Source organism: Pistacia vera, unplaced genomic scaffold (genome assembly GCF_008641045.1).
Source record: "Pistacia vera cultivar Batoury unplaced genomic scaffold, PisVer_v2 Contig143, whole genome shotgun sequence".
NCBI classification, from domain to species: domain Eukaryota; kingdom Viridiplantae; phylum Streptophyta; class Magnoliopsida; order Sapindales; family Anacardiaceae; genus Pistacia; species Pistacia vera.
In genome coordinates, this window is record NW_022195500.1 from 644,464 (window position 1) to 661,198 (window position 16,735).

General features: G+C 31.8%; 2 protein-coding genes and 1 non-coding gene across 4 annotated transcripts; 2 read left to right on the forward strand and 1 right to left on the reverse strand.

Annotated features, from left to right (window-relative positions):
* On the reverse strand, positions 1 to 3,589 carry LOC116123583 (L-ascorbate oxidase homolog). 2 transcript variants are annotated; one of them, XM_031409329.1, is made up of 9 exons: positions 3,515 to 3,589; positions 3,274 to 3,425; positions 3,079 to 3,188; positions 2,461 to 2,731; positions 1,709 to 1,805; positions 1,262 to 1,607; positions 661 to 1,026; positions 498 to 576; positions 1 to 204 (listed from the first exon to the last, which is right to left on the reverse strand). In XM_031409329.1, exons 2-9 carry the CDS (start codon positions 3,415 to 3,417, stop codon positions 1 to 3), a joined length of 1,617 nt encoding a protein of 538 aa, XP_031265189.1. In that variant the 5' UTR covers positions 3,418 to 3,425; positions 3,515 to 3,589. The 2 variants fall into 2 exon arrangements, with proteins under 2 accessions (XP_031265189.1, XP_031265188.1); XM_031409328.1 differs by having other exon boundaries at positions 3,274 to 3,422; positions 3,515 to 3,533.
* Positions 3,590 to 10,486: 6,897 nt separating this feature from the next.
* LOC116123562 (reticulon-like protein B13) lies at positions 10,487 to 10,963 on the forward strand. The gene is made up of 2 exons (XM_031409314.1): positions 10,487 to 10,685; positions 10,785 to 10,963. The coding sequence occupies exons 1-2, from the start codon at positions 10,487 to 10,489 to the stop codon at positions 10,961 to 10,963; spliced, it is 378 nt and encodes a 125-aa protein (XP_031265174.1).
* Positions 10,964 to 11,226: 263 nt separating this feature from the next.
* On the forward strand, positions 11,227 to 11,298 carry TRNAW-CCA. The gene has a single exon. It is a non-coding gene; the product is annotated as a tRNA-Trp (tRNA).
* The last annotated feature ends 5,437 nt before the right edge of the window (positions 11,299 to 16,735 follow it).

The window sequence follows — 16,735 nt, forward strand, 5'->3', positions numbered from 1 at the left end:
CTAAGGGTGATGTCCAACAGCTTTCCCACAGAGTAGAATATTAGAGGGAGGGTCGTATTCATTAGCGAAGCTGCGGACTGCATTATAAACTTTGAGATAAAATTGTTGTCCAAGATATTGCCTTTCCCATATTGCAGACCTCACGTTCCACATGCCTTGGTTATCTAAGGACACATATATAGCAGTCCAAGATCGTGGATAGACCTGCAAAGAAAATTCAAGTGCATGAGGAAAAATTATAAGTACCTAACAAAGAACTTAAATGAGCGTTAACTACATTTGACCACAATACATAAGCATTATATAGATGGATTTAAGCTGTAATTTTTATTACTCATTTGTCTTGAGTTTACAGAGTATAGTTTTAAATAAAAAAAGAAATAGTAGCATTATATACAAGCATGAAAACAGGTATAATTATTCTGACAATAGTAAACAATAGCAATGCATGCACAGAGTAAGGAAGCTAAGATCAATTAAGCTTTGGTTTAAGTTACCTGAGCTGTGTGTCTAGTAAGAGTGTCAACTAGATTGTAGGTCTTTTTCTTGTCTGCTGTCCACTGTCCAGAACCATAACTGTACATAATACAAAAGGAACGGTTAGAACCTACCCAACTGGCAAAAAGCAAATACAACTTGGCAATGAAAAGTTTGACTTACCCAACAACCCAAAAATCATAACCATCAAGATGCCAGGATTGCATGGTATTTTCATTGTTTTGAAAGACAACCTCGATGTACTCGTGAAGCGATGTTTGCAAAACAGAGGTACCTACAGTTGGGGAACCACCAGAGGGTGTACTTTGGATCGAATTCACACTGAAAACTCCAGGGATGTTAAAATAATCAGCAAGCTTCAGAGGGGTATCAGCGTTCACGTAAGAGACACCATTAACTGCATAACGCTGCTTTCCATTTATTAAAGATGCTGAGTTTGCCAGAACAATAGTCCTTGTTGTGGTTATATTTCCATAATGGAATGAGCCCTGAGGATTCGGCCTGGCAGCATTTGCTGTCAAATTCCACCTGCCATAAAAAAAGTTATTGTTTCAATTACTACAATGGCTTAGTTTTATTAAGTGAAAAATGTATATCAGAAGGTGTATCAATGCCACTGAGATATCTTCATTTAACGACATCATAAGTGCAAATCTAGGAGTAGCTAGTCCTAAAGAAAGCTAACATGTTTTTGTGCAACTGGGAGGATAGATAGCATAAATCTGCTTGTGTGAAACCTCCTATCTTCTAAAGTAATTTATACCTGAAAGTTCGGGCTTGCTGCATAGACCAATGTAGTTGGTTTGAAGGAGCAGCAGGCAAGGGTCCTGAAGCCGGGGCCTTAGAATTAGCATAGTGTAATACTGCAGTAGCTGTGAGAACCTGCTTGGTAAACCGTGTGGATGCAACAATGTAGTAGTCCTTTGGAGACTGATTTAAGGTTACCAAGACAGATAAAGATTGACCAACATGCACATCAAGTGAGTCATATATGTTCTGAATTGTGTGAGATCCTTCAACTTCAACTAGCTTCATTGTGTGGCCCTGAATCCTGAAGTTGAATGAAGTCGATAAGCCCACATTTGAGATCTTGAACATATAGGTTTTACCTGAAAGCAAAACAACCATTGTTGGTAAAGACATATATTGTAGGATGAAAATTACTTTTTCAAGGAATTAAAAATATAGTTAGTTAGATGCTAAGTATGACCTTGATCACCAGTGAAGGTGGTATGTGCCTGGCCATTTATAAGAACTCCATCAGGAAATGGAAGAGATTTCCCTGAGTCCAAAGTTTGTTGCAATGTCTGCAAGCATCAAGATGTTATAGTGAGTACGGTAAACATGATACAGAGAATTGAACAATGAATGGGAAGGACAAAATTTTGGGTTTAAACACCAAACCCGTCCAAGTTAAAAATTCAGCTTTAAGACATATATATAAATTAAAAATGCTTTGAGTGAAAGAAAAATTTGAAGCATACTTCAAACAAAACCTTCTAAGTTATAGTCTAAATTTTGACTATTTCTAAACCATCAAACAGTGCCCAAGATTTTCCCTCCAAAATGAAGATAATGCAATGCAATGTAATTTATGCAAATAAAAAAGATTCAACCTTAACTAACTAGCAGCATCTCTACACGTGATGCTTTCCTCCTGATATAAAAGAAATACAGAGCTACATAATGGATAAGATGCTGCTTAAAAACAATTAATGCGCACAAGTCAGAGTGAAAATACCACTCAAACTTTAACATATCACACCATTGCTTTTGCCTTTGCAAGAGTATTTATTGAACTGTTTATAACTTGCAAAGTGGCTGCATTTTAACTCGGTACTGAGAATATGTAGGTAAACAGACAACAATATTTTCCATCTTGTGTATTTCCACCAATATCAGCAAAAACCATAAACGTAGCAACTTTATCAAGAGCTTAGATAAAAGAAAAAAATAGCTCACCTTATGGTTAGTCTTGAACCAATCACCAATAAGTAAAGTGAAATCTCCATTGGGGGTAGGATAAGGGATTGGGATCCTTGGCCTCTGATAGACATTGAGTCCTCCATATCCTCCAGCAGCTCTGTGCATAAGAGTTGAAGGGAAATACGTGTAGGTTCCAATCTGATCCTTGGTTTGAAACTTATAGGTGTAGTTTGAGTTTGGGGGGATGGGACAATTGGTTCCCAATACTCCATCTTGCCATGAGTTCTTCCTTTGTTTAATACCATTCCTTTTAGTCACAAAACAAGCTCTCGGTAGTCATTACACAATGTCATATTTCCAGACACCACAATCAAGTGATTGGATATGGAAATAAATATAACAATATCATCACAAATGAAACAAAAGCCAGTCATTTTTATAGAGCTCTAGAAAGGGGTGGAGTTTTTCTCTCATTGTTTTGTCTATAATGCAGAGGAAGTGTAAGAAAAGCACAAAAGTTAAGCTTTCAAATCTCACATTCACTCTTATCAGATCTATACAGTATTAGCATATAGAGAAAAGAATGTACCACAATGGCCTTATCTAAGAAGAAATATAACATCAAAAGACGCACAGACAGAGGGAAAAACTCACCATGTCAAGAGGAAAGGTTGATCCAGCTTGTTAATAAGGTTAAGAATGATGTTATCATTAGTCACCACATCCAATCTAGGTCCAGGAAACTGACCATTGATAAGAATCACCTGCAATTTAAAAACTTTCAGAAACCCGAAGGAAACAAGATACAAACTGAGATATTCCAAAAGCACCAACAAATATAAAACAAACCTGTTGGGGAACGCCAAGAGGAGCAACGGTTCCATAAGTGACAGTCCAAGTGTAATACTTATATGGGTCATCCGCATTCACCAAAGAAACACTCAAAACAGCCAAAACTCCACAAATCAGATGGAGCAAGACTGTACTTGCCATTGTACCTGCTAAACGTGAGTGAGTTAAAATTGGCATATGAGCAGTCAACCTTCATGCTTGATATAGATTTAAAAAAGACAGAGATGTAGAAGAGTACCAAATATGAATGTATTATAGAATCCAGCTCTAGTCTGTTCTGGGTCGCAATCTAAACAAGGAGTGAGCTTTTTATAAGCAGAGAGTGGGACAAAGCTATGAGTGAATAACAAATGTTACTTCATTTTTAGTAAAATCTTAACGCACTCAAAGGATTCATAAAGTAACAAAAGGCTGAATGACATTTTCCCACCCAAAGTTTGGCAAATATACTTTTCCCACCCATTGTTAAAATGCAAGACATTAGTTTTGACGGCAAAAGGGCATTCTCGACAGTTTACACAATATATATTATTGGGTTAATATTGTTACACCCCTAAATTACAAATATATAACAATTATCTTCACCAACTTGGGAATTAGCCTTTTAAACCCCATATCTTCAATTTCTATAATTAAAATAGAGGTTTTACTTTTAAAGTACAGGTGTTTCTAAACAAAATTAAAATTGTATATAGTAGATTAAAAATTATAATAATATTAGTCAATTAAATATTTATACAACTACAAAACAATATTTCATTAATTGTATATATTTATCATATTTTCACGATTAAAATAAAAATTTATGAATTTGAAAATGACAAATAATATTTATATTTTTTGTTATGTTATTATGTGAAATTATCATGTGTCTTGTTGTATCGTTAAACCTGAAGGAGGTACATGTAATTCCGTCACAAAGCTACACGAGTAAGATTATGGTCGAGTTGAGTTGAGTTCAGTTGAGTTTTCTATTGATTTAACACGAAGAAATGTTTGTATATATAAATTATAAATAAGGTTGTGTAATGTTCGGCGCATTTGACGCGTTTCCGCGTTATCATAATTCATAATATAGGTTGGTTGGTTGCTTCAAACCAAAGCTTATTTACCTCATTTCATTATACCTTTTTTCTAGAAGCCCCCTCTGATCCCGCCACTGATTCATTCCTTCCTTTTTCTTCTTTTTACTTTTATCTTTTGACTACCATTAAAATAAAACTTTTTAGAAATTAATATTGATTGATATTTATTACGGGAGGCGATAGTATTGATTGACATTGGTGGGGTAGTAATTGATGGGAGCAAGTTTGAAAAATGAAGATGTGAAAGCATTCGATATTATATTTATATGGATTTCACATGCACCTCTGTAACCAATTCACATTCCCAATTTCGAAAAGCCTTGAAATTTTTGGCAGCTGTCTTTATATATATATATATATATATATAATGTTTCTTTAACGATTTAAGACCGAATAAAATATTTATTATTTAAAAAAATAATTTATATTTTAAAGTTGTTATTACATTTTTTAACTTGTAAATACGTTACTAACTAATATGAACATCTTTTTGTTAAAGTCAAAAGATTTTTAGCTTCTCAAATATATTTATAGCTTCTTAGCATAAAAAGTTTTGTATTTTTATATTATCGTGATCGTGATTATTTCAATTTTTTTTTTTTGTCTAATTGTAGCAGTGATTTCTTCTTCAGTTAAAACATATATGACTTTTTATTCATTTAAATGATTAAGGAAGACATTAATATCAATTATATTAGTGTAGTGAATTGTCGAATCTGATCACTCAATTTTATACTGACTCTTTGATTCACCTCACCTATTTCATTTATAATTTATAATTCATCGATATCGAGAGTCCTAATTTTGTAATATTAAAACAATTGACAATTGTTTTTGGTTTCATATCAGTTTGATCATGCAATAATTACATTTATAATTTCATCAAAGACACTTATTTTTGCTGGTTTCAAGACACAATCTTCTATTCGTTTTAAAAACTAACAGTTAAAACATGAATTGAAATTATAATTCTGTACTAATAAAATATGAATTATATAAAATAAGAAATTTTTATAATTACACCTTTATTAAGTTATAACTTCTTTATACTAATAAAATTAGTTAGTTACAGTATTATTACCATTGAAAAGTTTTATTATATATTTATTTATTTATTTCTCCTTCTAAAAACAATGATTCAAACATTTCTGCATTATTATTATTATTTCAAATATATATATAGCCGCACCTCGTGAAATGTGTCACTTTTTGTCTTAGACCGTAGTCCACATATGGACATAAAATCGACTTCAAAATTATCCCCATGTCTTAAAATAATAAATGCGAATTTTTGTATAAAGTTATTGTTAAAACAAAAGAATTAACATGTAATCACAATTAAAACAAAAATTTAGATACTTTAGGTCATTACTTGATGGTATATAACCCTAAAGACAATATTGTAAATGGGTCAAATATAAGTATCCAATTTTTATTTTTATTTTTGGTTATCGTTCAGACTAATTTACACGTATTTCAATTAATCTCCCATAACCTTTTAATAGTTATCTCTATTAGTACGAGACTCAAACTCAAGAATCTATATTGGATCCCTTTACTGTTTTACTTTCAAGCCATTCAATAATAATTATAAGTGTCCAATTGTCCAGGTAGAAGTTTTTTGAATTAATTGAAGTTTGGTCAGCCAATTTTCAATACAAACTAACATGGAATCAAATCAATCAATAATCCAACCTAACTAATACAAAATAAGAGATGTGTTCCCAAACAACCGCTTGGCTTCTCTCTTATCAAAATATTCACACAATTGGCTAGTCAACCGACATGTTTGTTCATTAATTAAGGGCAAAATAATTATGGTCATTTTGTTGTAAGATATATAAATCCAATGTATTCCTTGTTTTTTTATTTTCTATAATCACCCCCTACCCTTTCGCTCAAAAAATTTTTTTTTTTTTTAGTACATTCAATACTTTGGTTTTTAAAATAACTAATTATAATAAATAAAGAGTGAATTAGTTAGTCCAGGCTGTTAATTAACTGTTTTTGCTTTTCCATATAAGAAAAGAAGCAATAGGAATAAAAGTTAATAATGGGTAGTCACGTGTTATGTTGGTGATTTGGATAATGGGTATTGACTTTAAGACAGGAATAGGTCCCACACGTTTTGCCAGTATGGCTTTGGGTTGTTTGCGCGTGATTCACCTTCACCTTCACCTTCACCGCCCCAGTCCCCACCTAGCCTTTCAATTCTGTTATCGAGATTCTAATTCTACCCTTAAATTACTCATCCCATATATATTTTATTCTCTTATTAATTAATAATAAAATATATAAAAACTTGTAATTTATTAAATAAAATTAGAATAGAGAGTGAAATTTAATTTTCTAGATATAGAAAGTCAAATTCACTTTTTAATTTATATTTAAAGAATAAAAAATCTATTGAACTCTTGTTTACAAACTCCTTGTAATAAAAAGTTTGGAGCATATAAAAATTTTTTTGAAGATGCTCTAATAAAATCTATAAAAACTTATAATTTATTAAATAAAATAGGGATAGAGAGTGAAATTTGACTTTATAAATATAGAAAGTCAAACTCACTCTTTAATTTATATTTAAAGAATAAAGAATCTATTGGACTCTAGTTTTTATGGATAAACTCTTTATAATAAAGAGTTTGAGTAATATAAAGAATTATTTGAAGATGCTCTTATGAACTGTATGAAACTGTCCGTTGTGAGAGGAGAGGAGAGAAGAGAGCCTTTGGAATTGGAATGACTGAATCACTTTACACATTTTGCTTTCTCATTTCTCTTTTACTAGGATGGTAGTTGGAAGAAATTTAGTTAAAAAGTGATGTTCATTATGATGTTTGCTCCAAAACCTAATCAATTTTAATAAAATACATCATCAGGATTGGGCCATTTTCTCTTATTACTTGCTTCCATAGTCAGATTAATCATTTTCACCCTTCTATTTTACCTTGTCCTATTAATATTTTTTTTTTTTTTTTTTTTTTTTTTTGTATACTTCTCTTTATCTCTCTTTTCATAATGGCCATACTTTTCCATGGGTTGAGTCACTTTGGAAAGAGAGCTCAACACTGCACTGGCCCGGTTTAACAAATGCCAGGCCCCGATTCTTCAGCGATTGGGTTTGATGAAAAAACTGCAGCAAGGCCCTCTTCGTTATAAACAGACTTGGATAAAATCACGTCTATTGGGCCTCAACTCAGGTGTGTTCATGAATCTATGGAGAGATTTTCACGACTGTTGTTCTTCAAAGTTCAAAACCAGCTGCATCTTTATTTTGAGTAAGAACAAAATTGTATATTGCATGATATTTGTATTTCTCTTTTGAGGACATCTATTGATACTACAAGGTATCACATGACTCATACCATCTATCAATACATTACAATTTATTGGCGGTCAGATTTGTGCCATGCATCCTCAAGGTGTGTCGAAGGCTAATGGCTTGGATCCTCTCACGTGTCGTCTCATCAGTGTTTATCTTCTCTCAAGGTGATTACTGTCAAAAGTATGGGTTAAGTTGTCATTAGCATGACTCGACCTGTTACAAACATGGAGATTACTGACTCAGATCCTAATTAAGGGGGTTATGCGTGCAAGCAATCCCGTAACACCCACTCACAACCATTGTCAGATAAGTCAAGTATAAAAAGAGCCCACGACCTCCGTTCCAAGAGATTCCAGTATTAATAAAGTCAAAGAGAAAAATACATTGATATGTTCTAGAGAGAATTTAAAGAGAATAGGCCGCGAGAGCTGAATGTCCTTCATTTATCTCGTGAGTTTCCCTCTATAACCTCATTCAATCTTGTAACATCACTCAATAATAACCCAACAGTGGATGCAGGTTTGGTTTTCATACCGTCGAACCACTATAAAATCTCTTTTGTTCTTTATTTTGTTACGTCGTTTTAACAACTTTGTTGGTTACCAATAACCATGCGTACATCTTACCTGGTCTCTTCCGAGGCTGGCTGGGTATCTCTGCTTGGTACGAATTATCACATCAACACAATATTTTAAATAAGTAAAGATTTCAAGATGTAATTTTAAACTTACATCCAATTGATTTTAATAAAAATTTCATTTAAGAAAAGAGATAAACAAGGTAGGGGGAGCCATTTTAGAACAAGAGGTAAAATAACATAATATTGGGTTAGGTTATTTTAATACAAAATTTTACACAAATTTATTATTCAAATCCTTGTCCATTAATTTAAAACAATCTAATGGTTGAAAAGGAGAAGTTAAAAATAGCTATAAGTCAATAACTTATAAGCCATTGGATTGTCTTAAATCAATAGATAAGAATATGTGTTACATATTTGTATTAAAAATTTGTGTTATAATACTTTATCATATTTAAATACAATAAAAACTCTCTATAGTGATACTTTATATAGGAATAACCTCCATGTAGTCATAAAAACTTTCAGTTCCAACTTGGGCAATTATAAATAAGAATAAATTTCGTATTGTAATAAGTTATAATTTTATTAGGTCTCGTCTTAAGGAACTTGCCTCTACATAGTAATAATTATATGTATACTGTAAAACATATATGTTATATTACATTAAAGGTTTAAGATAAAATAAAATATTTATCTAAAGTTGTTTGAAAATATTATTTATGCTTTAGAGTTGTTACTACATCTTTTATTGAAGTCAAAATATCTTTAGCTCTCAAGCATGTTTAAAGCTTTTTGGCACTAAACTTTTGGTATTTCTGTACTATCATCCTTAGAATCATCTCATTTCTCTTCTTGTTTGATTTCAATGATGATTAATTTCTTTTTTAATTAAAACATACACAACTTATTACTCATTTCGATGATTAATGAAGACATTAATATCCATTTGATTAGTGTAGTAAAGTTGTCAAATCTGATCACTCAATCTTGCATGACTCTTTGATATCCATTTTCATATTATCCTAATGCTATTAAAATAATGAATTAAAATCCTAATAATACTAAAACATAAATTATAAATAAAAAATCAGAACAATAATTTTTGAATCAAAACAATAATTCTTGTAACTACACCTCTATTAAGTTATAACCTCCTTATAGTAATAAATTTAGTTGATCCTAATATTATGACTATAGAAAAGTTTTACTGTACCACAAATTTATCATTTCTTATTGTACTACCTTTAGACTCAGCATTAGCATTTAAATGACTGTCTTTATTTCTACCAAATATTCCAATACTTGTAATTACCAATTTACTTGAATACAAAATAAACTAATTCTCTTTTTAATTTTTTTTTTTTTTTTAAAAACACATACATCTTACACTATTACAAGAGACTTTATTATCCGATGAGGGAGATGACACATAATGTGGAATGAATGTAGGTAGATCCATTCCGTGTGTCACTCATTTTTGTTATATCTAAATGCGGTGGGAATCATGATTTAAGATTTGAGTTCTCACCAGTCACGACAAGAGACTACGTACCTTCAACTTCATATAAATAAGAATAATATACCACCTGTGCTGTACGAGCACTGCATGGCCTCCACGTAACCTTATATTCCACACGTGTAAACCTTATTGTCCTCTCTCACCTTCACCCTCACCCTAGATTAAACATACCGCACCAAACTTTCGGACAGGAACTGAACAATACTTTTAATTTATCTCCAACTAGAGTTCATCTTCATTTTCGTATAGTTTTTCAGTATGGATGCTAGTGCTACAGAACAATCATCTTCACCTACAGCCCCAGTCATATCGTCAGGTAATTTAATTAAGCTACCTGTATATAGCACATTAAGGCCAAGAGTTTGATAACTAATTAAATAACTTTCAATCTTACTAATTAATATATCCAGATGTTTGGAGAGATATATTCCTATGGAGAAGAAAGAATCTGAGTTTAAGCGTTTTCCTCACGTCAACAGTAATTTGGGTATTGCTTGAAGTCTATCACTTTAACTTTGTCACTGTTGTTTCATGGGTGGCCATGGCCATTACTACTTTACTCTTCCTATGGGGAAACATACGGAAACTTCTCGGCAAGTAAGTGAGACAGGTTTTATATATATGTCTAATAATCTCTTTAATAGTTGTTTTCTCTTTCATGGTTTTGGTGTACTTTTGGTTTCAGAGTGCCACCAAACATGTCAGGACTAGAAATCTCAGAGCAGTCAGCTTTGGAGGTTGCGAATGCATGTCGAGGAATTGTTGAAGAAGTACTGAAATGGATGTTCCATGTGAGTGTTGACAGAGGGTGGTTTGTGTTTGTTCAAGTAGTTGCTGGATTGTTATTGCTCTCCTATGTAGGAACCGTCTTCTCTCTGCTTACACTTCTTTACATAGGTACTCTCTTGCTTTGAACAACTAACACAATCGATCCTATAAATAATTCAATACACAATTCTTTCTATAAATGTGGTTTTTGGTGTTCTTAATTTGCAGGTGTCATGATGGGCATGACAGTTCCAGTGAGTTATAAAAAGTACGAGGATAAAATAAAAAGCGGTGGGGAGTGCCTGAAAGTGAAGTCCAGGAGATTTTATGACATGATTGACGACAAGGTAATCAAGAATATGAAGAACAAGATTGTCAAAGAAGAGAAGGAGAAGAAGATTAAGTAAAATCTTTTTTACAAGAGTAGTGTATAATACAATCTCCTTAATGAAATTGGTAGCTTTTTAGCAACTGCACTAATTAAAATTTAAAAAAAACAAGAATGTTGTCAGTTGCTAATATATCTTAAATCAAACCTTGATATTAATAATTACACCAATGCTGTGCTATTTTTTCCTGGGCCTTAAAGTTTAATCTAAGTCTATGTAAATCTGCTGCCACAAAGTATTAATCGTTTTTATCTAATTAAAGAATGGATAACTCATCTCGTGGATCCGTGGCGCAATGGTAGCGCGTCTGACTCCAGATCAGAAGGTTGCGTGTTCGATTCACGTCGGGTTCAACTCCCCTTTTTTATTGGACAAAAGGATTTTCTTCTTATTATTATAATTATTTTTAAATTCCCGTTCATTTTTGCGGAGGGATTTTGGACTGGCTATTTAGATTATAGATCACAGCATGGCTGAAGCAAGATGTATATATCATTCGACCTCTTGAAGTTATTTAAGAATGGATATTTTGATGTAAATGTAAAAGAAAAAATCTTTTGGTGACATGAATTATCTAGGAATTCGTAATCACTCGATGGTGAACTAAGACATTTTTGGTTTGTAGATAAGAAATAGATGGAATGAAAGTATTGTGAATGAAAATAAATGGAATGAGAATTTGTAATTAGAAATAGATAGAATGAAAATATTATGAATGAAAATTAATGGATTCAAAATGTTGTGTGTGATTTTTCCTTCAAGCTCAAAAAATTGCAAGTTTGTAGCTCGATCCAGAACCAATTCGACTCAATTGATTGTCTAACCTAGTATAAGCTTATCGAGTCGTACCTCAACCTAGCATAAGCTAGTCGTGACCAATCCTTACAGTTGTTTAACTAACTCACAGATAACTTCAGATCTCAGATATCTCGAAAAAGATCATATCGACAGTAATCTTTGCGCAATCACAACGCTCAATCGCAAGAATATCGTAGTTGCATTTCAAATTTAATTATAATTTTTTTATTTTCGCTATTTTCTTTGTACAAAATCTGTATATAAACCCCCTCCAACGACGAGAAAGGGGTTAACAAATTATTCTATGATTGTTATTGTAAGCTTTCACAACAAATACAAAAACAGTGGAGACTCAAGAGTATAACTCACCAAACCACTTTAAAAACAGATTGTGCCATTTTCTTTATTGCATTTTACCGTTTATACATTGTTCATTATCCGTAATCAAGCACAAATCAGCTTCGATCCCGTCAAAGTTGATCTGATCACTCTAGTTAGTGTATTTTTGGATCAACACAAAATATTATAAGATTATTTATTTGCTTGTAACAAAGAATATTGATGAAATAGAAAACAATTTCCTTTTTTTTTTACTTTTCAAATTTTTTTTTTTTTTTGAAAACTTAATTTATTTTATTTAAAAAAATTAATTTTTTTTAAAACCTCATAAAATTTAATTATGTTAAATTTTGAAAGTTCAAAAAGTAAAAAATCGTCAAACCGTTATATGCCGATCAAAGTCATCGGACAACGACATTCTAGTTTGACATGTTAGGTCGTGACTGTTGGTGATGGTTTTTTTTTTTTTTTTTTTTTTTTTGGTATTCAAGAAATCCGGATCAGTTTGCACGTACTTCAACTAATTTCTTGAAACTTTGAAGTTAATAGTCAATTAAGCCTTTAGCGGCTATCCTTTATTAGTAGTTGTAAATTCGACCTTAAGATTTTTTCAATAATATATCCAAAAGTCTGAAACGAACCTTATAGAATAAGGTAAGAAATTAATATTGACAGTAAGTAGACATTTTGCCTATAAGCAAATAAGCAAAAGTCTGGAAAGGTGAATAAGCCAATAATTATATTGTTCCTCCGAGGAATATATCCTCAAATTTTAATCATAAACATTCTATGCAAAAATCAATTTCTTCTTGTACTTACAACCAACAACATTATCTAATTGATTATTTTCTAGTTGCTAGACCTGCAAACATCCAATAAATAAATAATGCGTATTAATTGGAGTAAAAAAATATTTCAACACAACAGAGCTTGAATGAATCCGGCAGTTCTAGGATGACCAAGTACAATTAGCGTTTTAATATTAATTATTAATGTAATCACTTTTCGGGTCGTATATAGGTAAGGTATTGTCAAATCTCTTAATATAAATTGGTGCCTCTTGAAGCCTTTTTCTTCATTAGGAAATTCTATGTCAATCAATCAAATTAATATTTGAATGAATTAGCAAGATATAGTAGTTCTTCAAGGGATGGTAATTTTCCCAAAGGGTACAAATTCTTACAATTTGAGCAAGAAAAAGTGCTTTGCTGACATGTGAACATCACCACCTTAATTCCTCCATGAAATTAAATACAATACTGGATTAATCTCTTAATATTTGAATCAATCCATTGTCAAAGAAGGATTTTTGTTGCAACGATCTTCTGAAATGTCAGAAGAATTATGTTGTTATTAATAGTCTCATGTGGGACGATTGAGATAATTGCATGTGGCAATTACTAGCTCTCTCAATCATTAGAAAATCGTATCTTCTTCTGTTCAATTTCATAATCCTGATCTTCAGTCAGCATGCTGACTGAAGATCGAGTTAATTAGTTTAACTATTGTTTAAGGACAATTATTTCAAAACGAGTTTGGTCCTTATTATTTTAAAATACTTATATTAGTCCTTTGGCTCAATAAAAGGTTAATTACTATTTAATTTATATTGAAATGAAGGAAATACCCTCTTTCAAACTTATTAAATTTATTAAACACTGATTAAAAATTCATTTAAAAAAATGGGTAATAAAATTATATATAAAAACAAAAAATTACACATTACACATTTGAAAATCAAAATTAATAAAGTGTATGAATTCATAACTATATAGTTTATTTAATTTGAATTTGTAGTATGTAATATGTTTATTAATTTATATTGTTTGTGTAATATTTTCTTTTTTAAAAAGGGCATTTTTGTCATTTCACTACAAATTTAACAATGAACTAAGCTCTTATTAAGTTAGGGGACTAAAACAGTAGTATTTTGAAAAAGATACACTAAAGATCCCCAAAGAAGGCTGCCAACGCGTATGCAAGAAATGTCCACAAACAGTTTCTAGACGACCAAATAAGCTGGACAGTTGTACTACCTAATTTGTCAAATATTTGATGTTTCCATGCAAATGCAATGAAGACCAGAACCAGTAATCTACATTACTTACTAAGCACTGTATTGATATTCTGAAGTTTCTAAGTATATTCAGTGAAGAATTGAACAGGTCAGTTCCTTAAAGAGTACGTCTAATAGACAGCTTCCTCATTATAAATAGAGAGATAAAGGCTAAAGTACTAACAATGTGCTAAATATGGCCGAAGGAGTTATTTCACAGGTTGCTGTAGAAGCTGCAGTCAAGGGAATATGCAGAAACTATTGCAGGCAGCAAAAAGGATCATTAAATTTGAGTCCATCCTTAAAGACCTTAGAGCCACCAGAATCTTTGGCTCCAAGGATCAATAGGATTGCTCAACTAAAAGAGACACATCGTATCTGGAGGATGAAATCTGCAAGTTATGCTGCAATTGAATCAAGCTGAGGAGCTCATTAACAGGTGCGCAAGGGACGTCGCCTGGTGGAACTACTGTAAGAAGTACAGGTACTCAAAGAAGCTCCTTGAATTGACGCTTCTCTCAGTAAGTCGTTGATGGATTTGCCACATTAATATGGGAGGATACTCCACAAATTCTAGATGAGATTTCAAACTGATGAGAAATTGGACAGAATCGTACATGAAAGGAATGCTTATGGTAGATTCTTAATCTCGGCAAACTAAGGCTTTGCATTTGGTTAATGGTTGAAGAAAATTGTACAGTCCATACCAATTTGGATCCATCCCCATTTGAGCTGGTTCATGGGACTTCACAGATCAAGAAGGATTTCAAAGAATAATAGCCTGCTGTTATCCAAATTATGGTTGAGGTAAACAAGTTAAAAGAACAATACAATGTAATCATTGCCTCAGAAAATAAAATGCTACTACACAGTATAGAAGCAGAATCATCTATGTATTGAAGAACATTGTATCATGGTTGTATTTCAATAAAATGTGATTTCCAGCAAAAACTGGACTTAAATAATGTTAGTAGGGAGATATGTACTTATTTGTATATAGTGCATGAAAAGAAATGCGAAAAAAGAAAAAAAAAATCTAAAATTTGAATTAAGTCTTCATGTACAAGTCTAAATACAGTAATTTAATGATTTTTTCCTGTTATAAGTTTTGAGTGTCATGTAATTTTATATTTTATATGTTATAAACTTTGGCAAATAATAAAATTGTGGAAAAAAAAAGGTATAAATTGAAGATAATTGTGTCACTAATAATTTAAAGTATATTGAAAACTTTATTACATAAAAAAATGAGTTACTATTGAGATTATAACATTATGATAAAGTGAAAGAAAAGTAAACAAAATACAGGTTTAATGATATTCCCATTGGCCACCGAAGTTTCAGGAATGTACGTTTTCTCATCCGCGATCTTTTAAAAGAACATTTACCTATTGATTGTAAAAATTCAAACGTATTAACGGTGGAAGGGCATTCTTATCCGTTCGCGCAATATATATTATAGGATTAATATCGCTTAAACCCCTAAAATACAAAACAATGACATGGTCTTCACCAACTTAGAATTAACCACTTAAACTCCTATCTTCAATTTCTATAAATGAAGATTTCACTTAAAGTATGTTTTTCCATAAAAAAAAAAAAAAAAAAAAAAAAAAAAAAAAAAAAAAAAAAAAAAAAAAAAATCAAAAACCTTTTCATTTATAATAATATCTAAAAATTATAAAACTACAAAACAATATTTCATAATTGTATATATTTTATGAAATTATAATTTTCGAAAGAGGAAAAAAACTGAAAAATTGTAAATAAGAAAACAAAAAATTCCCAAAATATATATATATATATATAGGTCCCAATTAATGAAGAATTTAAATACAATTTTATTTTTTTTAAACAATGGATACAATAAATCTTATAAAAATGTGTTCGGTAAAAATAAGTAGAATTGTTTTTCAAAAACAGTTTCCTAATACAATCCTAAAAACTAGTTTAAAATCAGAAAAAGATTAAGGTGCATTTGGTTGAATATTCCTATCTATATTCCCAATCCTATTTCCAAAATATTTGTTTGTTTAATTATTTAGGAAATATTAGTATATTTTTTTAAATTATTTTAGACCGCTTAAGTTTATTAATTTCATTAAATACCCCTAGAAAAAAAGTTTAAAAATTAACAGAAACACCCCCACCCACCCATACTTGCTAGATTCCAGCAACCACCGTCAGTGGTAGCTGAAATCTATCACAACGGCCTATAAACGATCGGAACTAGCCGGTAATTCATCGATGTGGCCTTTTCCGGCCAGATCTGGCCGTCATCGACAACCAAAGAAATGGTCATCGTTGACGGTCAATGACGGCCAAATCTTGGCCATCGTTGATCGACAGCGATGGCCATACATTTGGCTGTCGTTGACGGCCAGATCTGGCCGTCGACGGCCAATCGATCTAGCCTTTTCCGGCTAGATCCGTGGTCGATCTGGCCGAAAAAGGCCATATCGACGCCCGACCCGTCAGATCCGACCGGTCTACGTCGTAATGCCCTTTTTCGGTCAGATTTCGATGGTGGTGATCGGAATCTGACACCGTGGGTAGGTGGGGGTGTTTTTATTAATTTTTAAACTTTTTTTAGGGGT